This window comes from Vipera ursinii, assembly GCF_947247035.1.
Source record: "Vipera ursinii genome assembly, chromosome: 5".
Classification (NCBI taxonomy): Eukaryota; Metazoa; Chordata; class Lepidosauria; order Squamata; family Viperidae; genus Vipera; species Vipera ursinii.
Genome location: NC_139518.1, coordinates 62,376,535 through 62,393,206, shown reverse-complemented (window position 1 = coordinate 62,393,206; position 16,672 = coordinate 62,376,535). Strand labels below are relative to the sequence as shown.

Below are 16,672 nucleotides of genomic sequence, written 5' to 3'. Positions count from 1 at the left end.
TGTCAGATTGAGATGATTTGGAAATCATAGCTTTAAAACAAGAAAGCAAAATCGGACTAATGTAGTTATTTGTAGGAATTGCAATAGGAATACATTTTTAACATTCACCACACTAAAAACTATTTAATTTGATACAATAAAAGCTTTAAGTGATACATAATACATACTGTTGAAAGTTTGTTTTTTTTTAATTGCTGGAAAAGAGCCTTGGTGGAGCAGTGGGCTAATGCCTCCTTAAGTAACAACAGCTGCCTGCAATTAGTGTAGGTTCGAGTCCCACCAGGCTCAAGGTTGACTCAGCCTTCCATCCTTCCGAGGTAGGTAAAATGAGGACCCAGATTGTTGGGGGCAATTAAGCTGACTTTGCAATAATGCCGCTTGGGGTGTGTGTGTGAAAGCCCTAATAAGCAGGCATATACATAGAATGAAGGCTACTGCTAAGCTTGTAAGCCGCCCTGAGTCTTCGGAGAAGGGCGGGATATAAATGGAATTAAAATAAAATAAATAAATAAATAAAAATGGGTCATGCCTAACTATATAATCAGAATATATAATACTGACCCATTGTAAGTATGTACATATATTTTGAAATAATTTTATGTGAATTTATATGAAAATAAATTTCCCATTTTGGGGGTTGTTTAAGGCCTGTACCTATAAACGTATCGCTTTTATTCATGAAAATATGTCTGAATACAACAAGTGAATAAGCAACTACACTGCTTTGTAAATCAGGTGCTATTTGCATATAAATTGAGGTATAAGAGTGAATTGTTAGAATTCATGGAGATGTTCCATGTTTAGCATATGATATGGTTGATATAGTTTTTATTTCAGCTTTTATATTATAGAATGACATATAGGTGACATGTTAATTTTGAAAAATATTATATGTTGTACAATGCTGAAGGACAATGAGTAATATATCCAGAATAAGGTAATTTTGATTTTCCTAGTATCTGGATAAAATGATTGGTCAATTTTTTTTATCTGTAGATTATTCATAATATTTAAGTTGCTTAGTATTATAGCAGTGGGGTAGAAAGATATACGTAGAAATATAGATCTCCTTAAAATATAACAGCTCTTATTTCATGCTTGTTTTGATAGCACAAAAGAGAAACTCTGAAGTCCACCAAGTATGTGGAGCTCGTAATTGTGGCTGATAATCGTGAGGTGAGCAAAACCTAAAGTTAAGAAAGATTGTGGGTATAAAGACATACGCTTGTTTATAAATTAATGGAATAATAGTAACCTATTCTGAATTTTCCACACAATGATAAAACTAACTATCAGTCCCATTTGGACATTTAAATCTTTGCTACATTGCCTAAGTTTGAATCAGAGGGAATGGAAATGTCTTGTGGAAATAAGAAAATCTTTATAATATTGGTTTCTTTAAATGTAGTTTACCAACTACAAGTTATATTCAAGGTTGCATAAATTACTGAAGTTTTGCTAAAGAAATTCATAATAGATGGATGCATTTTTACACTTTGTAAAAATTAGTGAAAGCTGTGAAGTGCAATCAAAAACATTTTTTTAAAATTTGTACTATATTGCCATTTGCATTTTTCCAAATTTTAAAATTACTGATTAGTTAAATAATAATATTTTCTCTCTATCCATCCATGGTAAACAACTAAATGAAAACTTTCCTTTTGTACAGCATGAAGTGTCCCAATGAAACAATTGTGTGAGAAACAAAATTGAAAGCAACATTTTCTTTAAATGCGAAAAACTATATTCTTTCATGCAATCTGTGCTTCTTTCAATTATATAAGAATTATACTATAAGCAGTAGAAAGTTGCCTCTGGCCTTTTTTCAATGTAAAATCTAGACATTGGTGTTACTGTTTTTCCCGAAGAAGGCAAGTTAGATTTCTAGAGTAGTAAATATAATTGCTGATAATTTAAATGATCAAAAATCATTTCTAGTTTCAGAGACAAGGCAAGGATGTGGAAAAAGTGAAACTGAGGCTAATAGAAATTGCAAACTATGTTGATAAGGTATGAACTATGTTCATTGATACTATAACAATTTCCTTTGCTACAGGGCAGTCTGCTTGACTAACCAGTCAAGTCTAATCTTACAATCAGGTCGTTCCAAAGGTGTTTTTTCAAGAGCAACTGGACTTTCTTATTTTTCTTGAAGACGTTTCAACTCTCATCCAAACTAACCTATACTATATAATCTACTTCATGGCCATGCTATATTCAGACAACACAGTCTCATCCCCCACAGCCTTTACCTAAGGGACACAGGGCAGAAAACATCCTGCAGAAAGCACAGCTCCACAACACAGTCCTTTCAGTAGAAAGAAGAAGGTGCCACACCCATTTACACTATTCAGGTGACTCTGAGGACACAGATAAACCTTCAAGTGGCCTCAGTGACTTTCTAAAAGAATGCAAATGACCATCTGTCTGCAAGTAATAGCAATCCTTCCATTCCCTACCATCCAGTCAAAGCATCATCAAAGAAAACATCTTCATAGAAAAACAAGAAAGTCCAGTTGCAGTCAGATTATATTAATACACGTTATATACTGTATATATAAACAATCTGTATTTTATAAGAATACAAAAGCATGAGAAGCCTTGCAGGACCAGATCATGGCCTATCTTAATCCAACATTCCCTTCCCTCCACACTACCCAACAAGATGCCTCTGAGTACTCCAAGAAGGAGATGTAGATTCTTCTACTACTTCTACCACTCTTTCCCTGCAACTGTCATTTTGAAGCATACTTCATCCAACTCAGAGGTAATATCAGTAATAATTTATGACATACTTGACATAATTTCCCTTGTATATGTACTATTTTAAAATGCTGTGAATTGATTGTTGTCCCTTATGATCTAACCATCATCTATGTAATTAGACACATACACGGGAGTGTTAGATACAGAGCTCTTAATCAAATAGTACATTTTTCTATGCCATCAGTCATCTTTACTGACTGAGAGGAGAAACTGAGAAGGAAGTTGTCCAAAGAATTATATAACATGTCTACTATTTATAGTATCTATAATTTGTCTCTTTTATGAACTTTAGAAGTTGTGAAAATATAATCCAGAATTTTTATCTGTTTTCCCCATTAGTTCTACAGGCCATTAAATATTAGAATAGCTTTGGTTGGATTAGAAGTCTGGAATGATGTGGATAAATGTACAGTGACTCAAGATCCCTTCACCACTCTTCATGAGTTTCTGGATTGGCGAAAGATGAAACTACTACCTCGCAAACCACATGATAATGCACAACTAGTCAGGTAAGCCTGCAATCACCAAAACTGGAATTTAGAATTTTAGATGCATTATGTTGCTAGGACGTGACAAAAAGAAAGTTGGTGGATAGAAGGGCAATACCTAGGCTACATATTAATAGAATCCAATACTATATGGTACTATTGTCATTCCTCTAGAAAACGCTACATCCATATCATGGGTATGTTAGTAAGATCCAAAATTATGTCCCTATGTAACTGTATTCCCTATATTCATTATTTTAACATAGTTTCTTGTCTTCCATTAGTGGAATCTATTTCCAAGGTACCACCATTGGCATGGCACCTATAATGAGCATGTGCACTAGAGAGCAATCTGGAGGAATTGTTATGGTAAGTACTATAGGTACCAAGACTGATCCTATATTATAGCTGGAATGAAATAAGCAGGAACAAAATAACAGGCTCCAGTTCCGTTTTGTCTCTCTCTCTATATATATATATATTGCAACTATTTAAATTTACAAATGATTGAATGGATGCTTCCATTTTGGCGTTTTAGTTTTACTTTCTCCTAAAATGGCCTACCAAAACCAAAACAGCCACATAAGCTGAAAATGTGCTATCTGTATTTAATACGTAAATCTTTCCAAAATATTTATGAGATATGCTGAATTTGCTGCTGTCCAGAGGGGGAAAATAGAAGTTTTTTTAGATAATTGCTTATTTTTTCTAATTCCAAGTAATAAGCTTTTATTATATTGACAAGTGACAAAGTACAATATGCTGTTGTAACTTTGAAAAACCTTTCATATCAACTGTATTTTGGGTAGAGTATATTTTAATATTGTTTTGGTAGCCTTTCCAATATATATGTATGAATGAAAATGATAGACTGGTTCTATTAAATAAGGTGTAAACATGAATTTCAAAAAATTCTCCTTAAGATATCAGCTGTTCTTTACCTGAAGATTTTGACTGCCATTAAAAATAACCGTAATTGCACAATGTTTTGGCTTTCAGGCATAAATTAAACATAAAATGCATGGTTTAAAGTACAAGTCCACAAAGAATACTAAAGAAAGACTGAAGGATTCCTCTAAGTGTAATTTAATAGATCTTCACAGGAACAGACAATGTTGAAATTGCTCAGTTAAGGCTCTAACTGTTGATGTGAAGTTGCTTCTTCAATGAACTCTTATTTCTGAGGATTCTGTATTAAATATAGAAGAAGATTTGGAAATCATGAAGCGGCATCAAGGAAGTGCTTTATTTAAGTCTTTATTGATGTAAAATACTCTCTTGAAGACTTGCCCTGCCCAGCCCAAAAGGGATACCTTTCCTTCTAACTGGGTAAAAGCAACCTCTGTCTTCATCCCTTCTTTTTAAGATTACCAACAGTGTGTCATTTAAATTAAGCATTTGTGATGTTTCCCAGTGAGCATAAAGTAAATTTATTTAAATATAAAGGTAAAAGTTCCCCCGCACATGCTGCTAGTCGTTTCCAACTCTAGGGGCCAGTGCTCATCTCCCTTTCAAAGCCGAAGAGCCAGCGTTTGTCCAAGGACATCTCCATGGTCATGTGGCCGGCATGACTAGACGCCAAAGGCGCACAGAACACTGTTACCTTCTCACCGTAGTGGTCCCTATTTTTCTACTTGCATTTTTACGTGCTTTCGAACTACTAGGTTGGCAGAAGCTGGGACGATTAACAGGCGCTCACTCTGTTACGCGGTACTCGGGATTCAACCCGCCAAACTGCCGACCTTCTGATCGACAAGCTCAGCATCCTAACCCACTGAGCCACCGCATCCCTTATTTAAATATACTGTAAAACAATGCAAATTACTTACTAGCTGAAGAGAGACAATAGCACTGGTACCAGTAATTTCCTCTTTTTTTTAACAACAAATGCCCATAAATCCTCAGCTAAGAAATGAATTACGCCAGAATAAGTGAGGACACAAATAAAGTATGCAAAAAAAAGGAACCAGGAAAATAAATGTTTTTCAAAACCCAAAGAAAAAGCATCACATCAGCGTAAATTCCTTGTCTTGTTTGGTTAAAGTCCTTTGTTTTCCCAAAGTCATACATAACCCAATGTCTCCTGAGGAGGGTCTCTCACTTTTCCCATTTCTCTTTTATGCCATAAACAAACTCGTTGCTTTAAGTGTTCGGAACAAAAACCTAGCTCCCAGATTTTAAACTAACCCAGCTATTTCTCCCTCCAAAACATCTGCAACTCACAAGCGCAAACAGTTGCAATCTGATTGTAACATGTTTAGAAACAATAGTGAAATCACAACAATTAGTATTTGCATATTTTAACACTGATATTTTTTACAAGGAAGAATAACAAGTGGATTTCGTAAGGCCATCTCAGTTCAAAAAGTATTGTTAAATAATGAATCAAACTGTTTACTTTCACATGTCAGAATTGGTTATGTTGAATGAAGGAAGATAACTACACTATTTCAGAGGGCATAGCAGCAGTATCAAGCATCAGATTTTGGGTTTGATGCAAGTGAAGCAATCATTAGTCATTTAAATTGATTTTAAATATCTGGGGAAGATTTCTTGAAGATGGGAAAGTAGTAAGGACATTAAAAAGTAATCATATAATCAGTTCCTTACTTTAAAGGAAAATAAAGCTGGATGTAGCACATGCTTAGATTTTTTCAAACTGGATTTTAAAGTCTGTAAGTTAAATTGTTAGTAAAGCTAATGGGAAAAGGAGCTTAAGATCGATGGGGAGAAACAATTACAAACAAGTCCAGTGAGAAAAAAAGGAAGACAGCAGAAGAAATCAAACTATACAAAAGGCTTAGTGAAAATCTGAAAATAAAAAGGACACTTACAGGAAATTCAGGGAAAAACATTATGAAAAAATAGAACGAGTTGATATTAACATATTAAGAAAGGGGTTTCTTTTCATAAAAGGTAAAGGTAAAGGTTCCCCCGCACATTCATGATAGTCGTTTCCGACTCTTGGGACCGGTGCTCATCTCTGTTTCAAAGCCGAAGAGCCAACACTTGTCCGAGGACGTCTCCGTGGTCATGTGGCCGGCATGACTAGACGCCAAAGGCGCATGGAACGTCGTTACCTTCCCACCGTAGTGGTCCCTATTTTTCTACTTGCATTTTCACATGCTTTCAAACTGCTAGGTTGGCAGAAGCTGGGACGAGTAACAGGCGCTCACTCTGCTATGCGGCACTTGGGATTCGACCTGCCAAACTGCTGACCTTCTGATCAACAAGCTCAGCATCCTAACCCACTGAGCCACTGTGTCATACAGTTTCATACAGTCAGCTAAAAAGAGAAGGCAGTAAAATGTTTATAGGTAATACAGAGAAAAGAAAAACTATTCACCTCTTCAACTCTGTCCAATAGTAAACTATGTGCTTCATCATACAATTGTGAACAGCTGGATGAATAAAAATGATCAGAGAATAACTATTTGCTTAGAGTTTAATTTTCAGTTATCAGATGAACTGCATCTTAAAATAATGAAGAAACTGTCCTCAGATAGTGAAGAAACTAACTGGTGCTACCATATTGTTATCACTGAAATTCATTAATCAGTCTGGTGGGTTGCCAGATGACCAGAAGAGAGGAAAAGTTTCCTTATCTTTAGAAAGTAGAAAAATGTAGATCCAAAACTACAACCTGGTAATTATACCCAAAAATGATTGGTTGATTAATTGATAGATAGTAAGTACCGGTAATCTTTTGGGGTTGAAAGAGAAACACTGTTGTACAATAGTCCACTGTTGTGCAACTGTTTGTTTAGTGACTGCTTAAAGTTGCAACAGCACCGAAAAAAGTGACTTGTGACCGTTTTTCACTCTTATGACTATTGCAGCATCCTCAAGGTAAAGTGATTAAAAATTGGACACTTGGCAATTGGTTCAGATTTATGATGGTCATGTGATCACTTTTTAAACCTTCTGATAAGCTAAGTCAGGGTTAGGCAACCTTGGCTCTTTTATGACTCGTGGACTTCAATTCCCAGAATTCCTAGCATGGCTGGCTCATAAAAGAGCCAAGGTTGCCTACCCTTCAGCTAAGTCAATGGGAAAGCCAGATTCACTTAACAACTATGTTACTAACTTAACAACTACAGTGACTCACAACTATGGGAAGAAAGGTCATAAAATGGGCAAAATTCACTTAACAAATGTCTCACTCAAGCAGAAATTTTGGGCTCCATTGTGGTCATTTGTAGACATAGAGGTGATTCTGAAGTGCCAGTCTGGAAATACAAATGGGGGTACTGAAAGTCCATTGCTGTAGTAATTATAGAGGTTATTCTGTCGTGCCATGCACGGTTTTTCTGCCAGGTTTTGATGGCTTTCTTCAAAGCTGGTGGACCTTCATAGCAATAGCAGAGGACCCACAGTGGGTGCTGTCAGCAGCTGCAGTCTTTAGCTCCCTCAGCTGGATGTCACAGTGGTGTAGGGCAGGGGTGTCAAACTGCTGACCCGTGGGCTGGTTGCATCCTGCAGAAGCCGCGTCCACCCCAGCTCATGCAATGCAAAAAAGTCACGATACGTCGTGACACATCACGTGACACAGAAAGTTTGACACCCGTGGTGTAGGGTTTCTTTGCAGGGTGTCTTTGTAGTGCTTGTGGACCTAATTTTTCATTATTATATTGTTTGTGATATTTAATTGTATTTCATTGTAGGTGACTACGATGTAAACCACAGGGAATCAGTTGAGGCTGGTGGTATACAAATTAAATAAATAATTATCTGTCAGATGGCAAGTTTATATTCACAACCAAAAGTTATGCTTCACAAATAGATAATGCACTTTTCCTTTGGAAACAGCTACAGAAATGCCTATAATACAATTCTAAAATAAGCTACAATTCCTAAATGTATTCTGAAATACCCATCATTCATGTGAGTCTAATTAACACTTCAGGCTGATTACAGGGTAATGCATGCATATTTTGGGAATTGCTAGTTTTCCTCCCCACATACTTCCTTCTTGGAATCATTGCAACTTTATCTTGTCTTTTTTTTCCCCTCTCCACACTACTCTAATATATTTACTATTCAGTGCTGATGTTTTAATATTGAAATGTTCTCTGAGAGAAATTGATTTTGGAAAAAGCACCTATTTTAACAGATTGAGTCATCCAGAAAAAAATTGAGAGGATAATGTATTAAAGGTAGACTTAGTATTCTTCATTAATCTGTTGTAATGACTTTTATATTATTTCTTATTGCATTTGTAAATAACATACATAAATACCATTCACGGTATTTTCTGGTTATTTTTAAATGAAACTTTGTTGCTTTTGCAGGCATTTTGATCTATCATATATTTTATAGTTCTGATGAATGAATGAACAAACGAATGAATGAATGTATGAATGATGTTTGTTTATGGATAATCCTGTCTCAAATAACGAGAGAGAGAGAGAGAGAGAGAGAGAGAGAGAGAGAGAGAGAGAGAGAGAGAGAGAGAAAGAGAGAGAGAGAGAGAGAACAGATTGCTCCGAAGATATAATTACAGGCTAAATGCATGAAAATATCACGTTGTCTATTTACTTCAATATTGTAAAGTAACAGGTCAAACTTCTAGATCAATGCAGGCAAAGCAGAAAAATTATATTTTCCAAATGTAAATATAAAATCTATCAGGTCTACCTGGTCTATTCACTTCAAAGAGAACAATGGGAGCAAAACAGGTATGCTAGAATCCCATTAACAAATAGTCCCTCTGGATTGCATCTAACACTAGGAGAATATTGTCATATTGGTTACAAATGTGCTGGAGACCATGATGATGTTATGCTGCATTGTGGAAACTTCTGGTTTTATTTAAAGCTTTATTTAAAGATCTGGATAGAGAGACAAGAACTAATTTGATAAAGACACAAATTGCACAAAGAGTTTCTTTAGCAACAACTGTATATTTTTCAAATAGGCATTGCAGGACTAATCCATGATCATTGGTTACTAAGTAGACTAAACCTTCTGTAATTAACAGAATGAGAACATCTTATATTTTTATGGACTGGGGTCCCTATGGCTTTAGCCCCAGTTTATGGTATACCGAATGTTTGATTAATACAAAGTAAAAAAAATAGCTTAACATAAGTGCACACCATCCCACAGTGGATTTTATTAATTCTTGCAGTATAAGATCACAGTTTATTATCATTATTATTGCACATTCCAACAAGGTGAGAAACAGTCAATTAATTTACCCGTAATTAAATCATCAGAATATAACAGACAACCAATACAAACATTTGCAATAAACTTTAGGGGGTAATCTATTGGTAGTTGTAAATCATCCACCTGTGATAGATAATTAACCCCTAATTTCCCATGGCAGTTTGAAGTGATGCAGTCCCAAATAACATTTAGAAAGTGATAACAAAGTCTTCAGAGAAGAAAAGGGGAGATGGATGTATTATCTTCAGAGAGTCAATACCTCTCTGACTGCATTTTAATCACAGACTCCTAAAAAGCAAATCAGATTATTGCCTCTTGACCATCCTTCTAGCAAAGGTATCTAAAAAAAGATTGAGTCAATCTTTGCTTGCTGGCCTTTTTTCTTATCTGGGCTGTTCAGCAACTTTTCACAATTCTCCATTTTTAGAAGCATCAACCTGAAGAAATGTTTCCTAATTTAAGCAGTTATTGTTAGGATCCAATCTGGGTTGGTCACAAGGACCAGAGGTTTAGTCTTCCAAGCCTTCAGACTCATTCTGGAGCCCATCCTCAGAGAACGTCTCTCTCACCAGACCTTGAGGATGGGCTCCAGCAAGAATCCAAAAGTTTGGAAGTAAAAAGCCCAGTGAACAACCCAGATTGGATCCTGCAACATGATCCTGAGACACGTATATTTGCCTTCATTCGTGGTTATTGTTAGGCCTGACTTCTGAAGGCAGAGCGGCAGCTAATAATTCAGCTGCACCAGTCATTGACATTAATGTTGCTTAAATCCCTCCAGGCTGCATAGGCTTTCTGATCATTCATGCCTTGGTGGTGTGCCAAAAGAGTGAATCAGCCTGCTTTCTAAGGTGTCATCTAAAGAATTTTCATTAGACAGAGTAGTTGCTTAAACTTGGTTGTCAAGGTCACAGATAGTACAGGAGCACCGGGGACATTATCAGTTGGCGCTATGTCCTTGTAGTTAATATCAATGTCATTTGCAAACAGCTGTCTCGTTTGAAATAATCAACAGCTTTACTTTCTCTTTAGGAAGCAACCATGCTGGAATAATAATAAAATGTTACTGATAAGGTTGCAAAAATAATCCGTAAATAAACTACAATTATTACGAGAAGCCTTTCATTTTATACAATTTGGACTACAGAACAGTTAATATGAGAGATTCCTCTTTCTGCCATGGTAGGGCTCCTTTTCCTATCATGCTTGGCAACCTTTGGATTGCCTTCAAATCAGTCTGATGATATTAGCAACAAAGGAATGGACTCAATAATGAACAAATGCTTTCCAAGAGAACCAGTGGCCTCTATTAACTGTATTAGAGAGAATCTGTAACGTGATCTGGTTAGATTGAGGGCCAACTATTTTATTTTCGTGGGTTCAGTCTCGCTTGGGAGCCAGTGAATATATAGTTATCCAATATGCCAGTTTGCTGAAGGCTTCAGTAATCTAGAACTTTTATAAAAGCTGTCAGCCTATCTGGATGTTTTTTCACAAATGTTTTGAAGTATCGGTACTTCTTGACTTATGACGGATTGTTTAATAACCATTCAAAGTTATAACAGACTTTTAAAAAGCTACTTACGAACCATCCTCAATGTTACAACAGTGACACTGCCCTCACCCATGGTCACATGATTGCATTTTGGGCATTTGGCAGGCAGCTTGCATTTACAGCCAATTGCAGAGACCCACAATCACAGGACTATGATTAACATTGTTTTTTTACTTGTTTCTGGCGCTTTTTGCCTCTTTCCAGCAAAAACTTTGTTTTGTGGTCTCCAGTAAAAAAAAAAAAACACCCATTCAAAAGAATGGGTTTACTAAAGGACCACATGGTTTGCTTAACAACTAGGTGATTCATTTTATGAAACCATTGAACTCACTTTACAATCATCATAAAAAGAGTCATAAAATCAAGTCTGGGGATGTCTCTGCAATAACTTATGACCAAAATTAGAGACTCCATTGTGGTTGTAAGTCAAGGACTACCTGTAGCCTTTTAACAAGTCTACACTTTTTTGTTTTACTGCTACTAATTATCCAGAAATAACCACGACAGTTTATTACATTATTACATTACTGCTACATCTTCCTTCAGAAATAATTTCTCTTGTTCATCACAAAGGGCAGAGAAGGATCTCCAAGAGACGATTAGGGGGCATTTAATTGTATCCACCAAAGCAAACTAGAGAAGCAGAAGACAATGTGTTCTTTTGTGATCATTCTTCCAGGAAAGAAGAGAGGAGATGTATTATACATTGCTTCTACGATTCTGAGCACTGATTCCCATTCCAGAAACATTGTATGTGTTGGAAAAGAATTTAATTTGTCTTCCTTGTTTGCTGTCCTCTTATTGGTTGCTTTTTTAAAAGAAAATATTGGTTTTTTAAAAAATTTCTTTCTTCACTTTGCAGAAATCAGAGTGCTTGGGATGTTTGCATAACATTGTCCTTTCCATTCTCAGTATTGTCAGGGTATGCATATGTGCACCTTAAATAAATAAAACTAAAGACTACATATAAGATTGGAACAAAATGCACTGCCCCAAATGGTATAGCAACACAACAATAAAAACAAAAGAACAAAAGAAAAGGGGAACATAATTAGCTATCCCAGCAGCTGCACAATGATTGTTATTTTTCACCCACCAGCTGGATAGGATGGTGCAAATCTGTAAGCTATTGTAGAGGTAAAGTCTAGTCAATTAAGAGCTCAAGAGCCTGCACGGAGCTGCACCTGGCTAATTTTGGCACAGTGTGGTCATCCTTGGAGAGTCAGGGGCCATCAGGTGGCCTTAGAAAACCAGTCCAGGATGGAGACACAACAGTTAAAAACTCCCTTGCCAATAGCTTCACTTATTTGCATTTGCTTTTTAGCTTGATAGTATTAATAAATGTAGGAAGGAAGAATGATGGAATATTTTGGCTGCAGCTCACCAGCTCATTAAATCAGAGTCCTTGGTGCCAGGCCAGTAGATTTTGTTTCTATAAAACAACTTGAAAGAACTGGTCAGTAGCATTTAGCACAAAGCCTGTTCATACTGGTGAGAATATTGTCATAACACATACTCTGGTGACAGCATAGCATCCCTGCTATTTGATCAATATACATACAATAGTGATATAAGGAAAATCCAATTCTAGGGTGTTTTGTGGGGGGAAACTCCCTGCCCCATTTTATGTTGGCTGCCATCAAGTAAAATACAATATATTGCCTACAAAGGGCCATATTCACTGGTGAAATGAAAAGCATGTAGAGTTGCAGCTTAACTTACAGTTGGCTGAAAGGAGACCTTTAGGACAGCGTTTTCCAACCTTAGGAACTTGAAGATGCGTGGACTTCAACTCCCAGAATTCCCCAGCCAGCTATGCTGGCTGGGGAATTCTGGGAGTTGAAGTCCACGCATCTTCAAGTTCCTAAGGTTGGAAAACGCTGCTTTAGGAGAATGCAACTCTAGAGATACTTAAACACAGTCATGTAAAAGATAAGTGTCCTTCGAGGAATATAATCCAACCTAACCCTCTGAATCTCAATACATATGCTGGAGCACTTTGTCTTCAATCCTTTAGTACACCTTCCAATTGTTTCAAGTGTTTTATTTTTATTTTTTTGTTCTTTGAGCTGGTCTTTTTGTCTTTGCCTCCCTAATTTCCTTTGAGATTTAAGGCAAGACAGAATAGCACCTCTAAGGAGGGGGCAATCATAGCTCTGCACCCTATATAAATGTAAGCAAATATAAAAAAGGAGCAGGACTTTGATTGGCTTCTTAACATTTTGGCTTCCTATGCAGATAACCCTGATAACAATTTAGTTCTAAGGTCACTGCAAAACCAGATAGTGGAAATGGCTCTACTGCGCAATTGTTCAAGTTTGATTCTCAAAACCTGATCACCTGTAAACTTTTAAGGATTGTACCTCATTGAAACCATCCTAATCTTGGGCTCTGTCACCCTAAGTCAGGGGTAGGCAACCTTGGCTCTTTTATGACTCATGGACTTCAACTCCCAGAATTCCTGAGCCAGCCAAGTCAATTCTGGGAGTTGAAGTCCATGAGTCATAAAAGAGCCAAGGTTGCCTACCCCTGCCCTAAGTGGTTGGACTCATGGATGATTTCAGGCTGATGATTATGAAACGTGTTGTAAAAACAGGTGACAAGGGAAAACAATTTAAAAATGGAAGGAAGGGGGGAAACCAGACCAGAAAACATGAGCATTCTTCTGGCTTCCTGTAATTTTCTCATTAACATGGAAATTTTCAATTGTTTGTTTAGAATGTCTTTGTGCAATAATTTGGCTGCAGTGTGGAACTTCCTGCCTTAAAGAATTTGATCTAGATAACTATTAAACCTGTATTCAGAAGGCACCAAATAGTTCTGATTTCCTACTTGATGATAATGGAGCTGTCTTCAACCTATATCATTGATTGCTTTTCTCCAATGTGATACTATCTTCGCTTTTATTTACTACTATGGATATTTAAGATTATGAGCATTCTTACCTTAAAGAAAAATCTAGAAGTATGGTTTGTGGCTTAGTTTGCTTCTTTAAAATAAAGTTTAATATTTTTGAACATATCCAAAACAAATGGAAAACTACATAACAATATCTCTTCATCCTTTCCTTGCAGTTGAAGTTGAGACACTTTATAACATTATTTTTCACTATATTTCTTAATATAAGGAATAATGATATTAACACCTGTTTATTAAATATATCAGGAATTCAGAGTTTCTAATGCTACATAGATCTCCCCAGGTCAGAGGTATGTGATTTTTCTATCTTGAGAGAATTTGACTAATTCTTCCCAGAATGTGATTATTCCCGAGTAGTTCATAATTTCCCCTATCATCATATAAACAAGTTTATGATTCAGATTATAATTATAATACAGTCCTCCAGATATTGAGGGGCTCTGGAGCCATGTCCAAGTTACATCTCAAAAATCTTTCTTGTGGTGCTGTTGGTGCAATTCTTCAGCCACTGGGGCTCAGGGGATATATTAAGGGGAAATAAAACATTTACTAACCTGAAACTGGTACTGTATATTCATTTCTTTTTCAGCCTGACAAGAGTCGAACAGAACTTCTCTGCCATGTTTTTTTCCCTACTGGCTGCACAGGATACTAAATATTACCTAATATGGTTTACAACATTCAAGTATAATTTGAGTATTTTAAAAGAGAAATTGGTTTCACTTGTTTTACAGCTGTCTATAGACAAAGAAAGTAGTTATACTGAAAATAGATATTACAAATAGAATTTACTAACTTAGCATAAACTAGTAGCCTCAGTGATGCTGGGATCTCTTCTTTCCTTCTTTATGGGGCTGATGACTGGGTTCATGGGTAACATAGCCCTGAAGATCATGACAGATCTTATTCAATGCAATACAATTGGGTGGGGGTGGGGGGGGAAGCAGTAACCTCCACCACCAACCACCCCAAAAAACCCACAAATTGAAGACAATATTGGGCAACTTCATTCTGTAAAAAACTTCAAGATCAAATCAGCACAACTGAGTGTTAAAATTACTATCATAAAGTTCTGGATGAAATACTTTCAAGTAATTGTATTTATTCAAATGATCAAAAAAAAGTTTTCTCAATTGATAGGAAACAGGATACAGAGCCAATAAACAAAGTAAAGGATTGTGAAAGCTCTGTTTGAATGGACTATTAGTCAAGTCGCCATTTTATGTTTCAATCGGTGCTACACATTCGTGCATGAACCAGACCATGAATAGGAAGATGCATCTACATCACAGGGTCCCTTTCATTTCATGAGAGCTACACCAATCAGCACCGTAGCCCTTTGTTGCAATGATGTAGTTGGGCTTCTATAGAAATTTGAAGGCTTCAAAAATTAATCAGAACACCTACTGTTCCTGTGGAAATGCAAAAATAATTTTGCAGTGTTTTCTCTGGAGCTATTTAGTAGGCAGCTTCCCAGAACATGAATGTTTCATCCCATCCCACTTCTTAGCACCCAGGACTTTTACCCTCCCCCTTGAAGACATTGGCCTTGGCGTTTTCTCTTGCACAGTAGCTATTTCTGGTTGCTTTACATTAGTTTACATCAGACATGTCAAACACAAGGCCCGGGGGCCGGATCCGGCCCGCGAAGTGGTTTCATGTGGCCCGCAAAGCCATCCTGGAAACGGTGAGGGAACGGCCCCCACTGCCTTGGCCCTGGCCCAGAGACCCTCCTCCTGCCAGAGACCCTCAGATCTGTCCCACTCCTGTTGTGACTCAGGGCCAGCCTGTGGGTCCGGCAGCCAGCGCAGATGTATCGGATGACTCAGATGAGGGGGAGGAGGGAGACGAACTGGCTGATGATGGCTTGGAGGCTTGGCAGAGCTCCCAGCCAGGGCCCTCTTCTCAGCTGCGTGAGCCCGATAGTGCGGAGGATGATGACCCACAGCTGGCCCTGTTCAAGGACGCCCGACGCAGGAGGCAGTCGAGCAGGACCAAGCAGAGAAAGGCTGCGGGTCTCCTCGGGAGGAGGCAGAGGGAGGCCACGCCCTGAACTCTAAATAAAAGGAGTGTTTGGGGAAGGGCTGGTTGCTGAAAGCAACCCTTCCGCTTGAGGATTCAAGTTCCAGTGTTTTTGTTTCTTGTTCTGTTAATTGAGTAATAAATCTTGGCAGACGCTTTGCAGCCTCAGACCCTCTCCAGTCTCTACTGTTTGAACAGGGGTTTGCCTTATTACAAGGCCGGTAGTTGGCTGGTTCAGAACAACTCCTGCCCAGGCCCCCACAGGCACCCTTGATGCCCACCCAGTAGGCCATACGCACTCTAGCCACGCCCACCCAGTAGGCCACACCCACCCAGGCCATGCCCACCCGGCCCCCTGAGGGCAACTGCAATGCTGATGCGGCCCTCAATGAAATTGAGTTTGACACCCCTGCTTTACATAGTGTACGTAGACATAACAGGCCAACATGGCATATCTTTCAAACCTGAAATAGGCTCAGCAACTGCATATTGTACCATTTGAAATGCAACTATGAAAAAATCCCCTTCACACTGCAAATTATTTCAAATAATATTATATACTGCTAATCTAATTCATGCTTTCAGAGTCTGTTTTTATAAACATTTTCTTTGATAATTTCATTATGTTTTTCTGTAAACAATGTGTATGAAATTGCATTGATAACTGCTGATATAAAAATAGTTTTCTATTACTGCCTCAAATGATTGCCTTTCAAACAGTATTACAAGGCTACCAGCATGTGTAACTCCT

The 16,672-nt window shown here is 37.5% G+C and overlaps 1 protein-coding gene across 1 annotated transcript in view; it reads left to right on the top strand.

Moving 5' to 3' along the window:
• The window catches only part of ADAM12 (ADAM metallopeptidase domain 12), a 306,835-nt gene that overhangs the window by 205,796 nt on the left and 84,367 nt on the right, over positions 1 to 16,672 (top strand). Inside the window, exons 7-10 of the mRNA XM_083364104.1 lie at positions 1,111 to 1,176; positions 1,939 to 2,010; positions 3,106 to 3,275; positions 3,539 to 3,623. Coding sequence (XP_083220230.1) covers positions 1,111 to 1,176; positions 1,939 to 2,010; positions 3,106 to 3,275; positions 3,539 to 3,623 — 393 coding nt within the window. The remainder of the gene's footprint in view (positions 1 to 1,110; positions 1,177 to 1,938; positions 2,011 to 3,105; positions 3,276 to 3,538; positions 3,624 to 16,672) is intronic.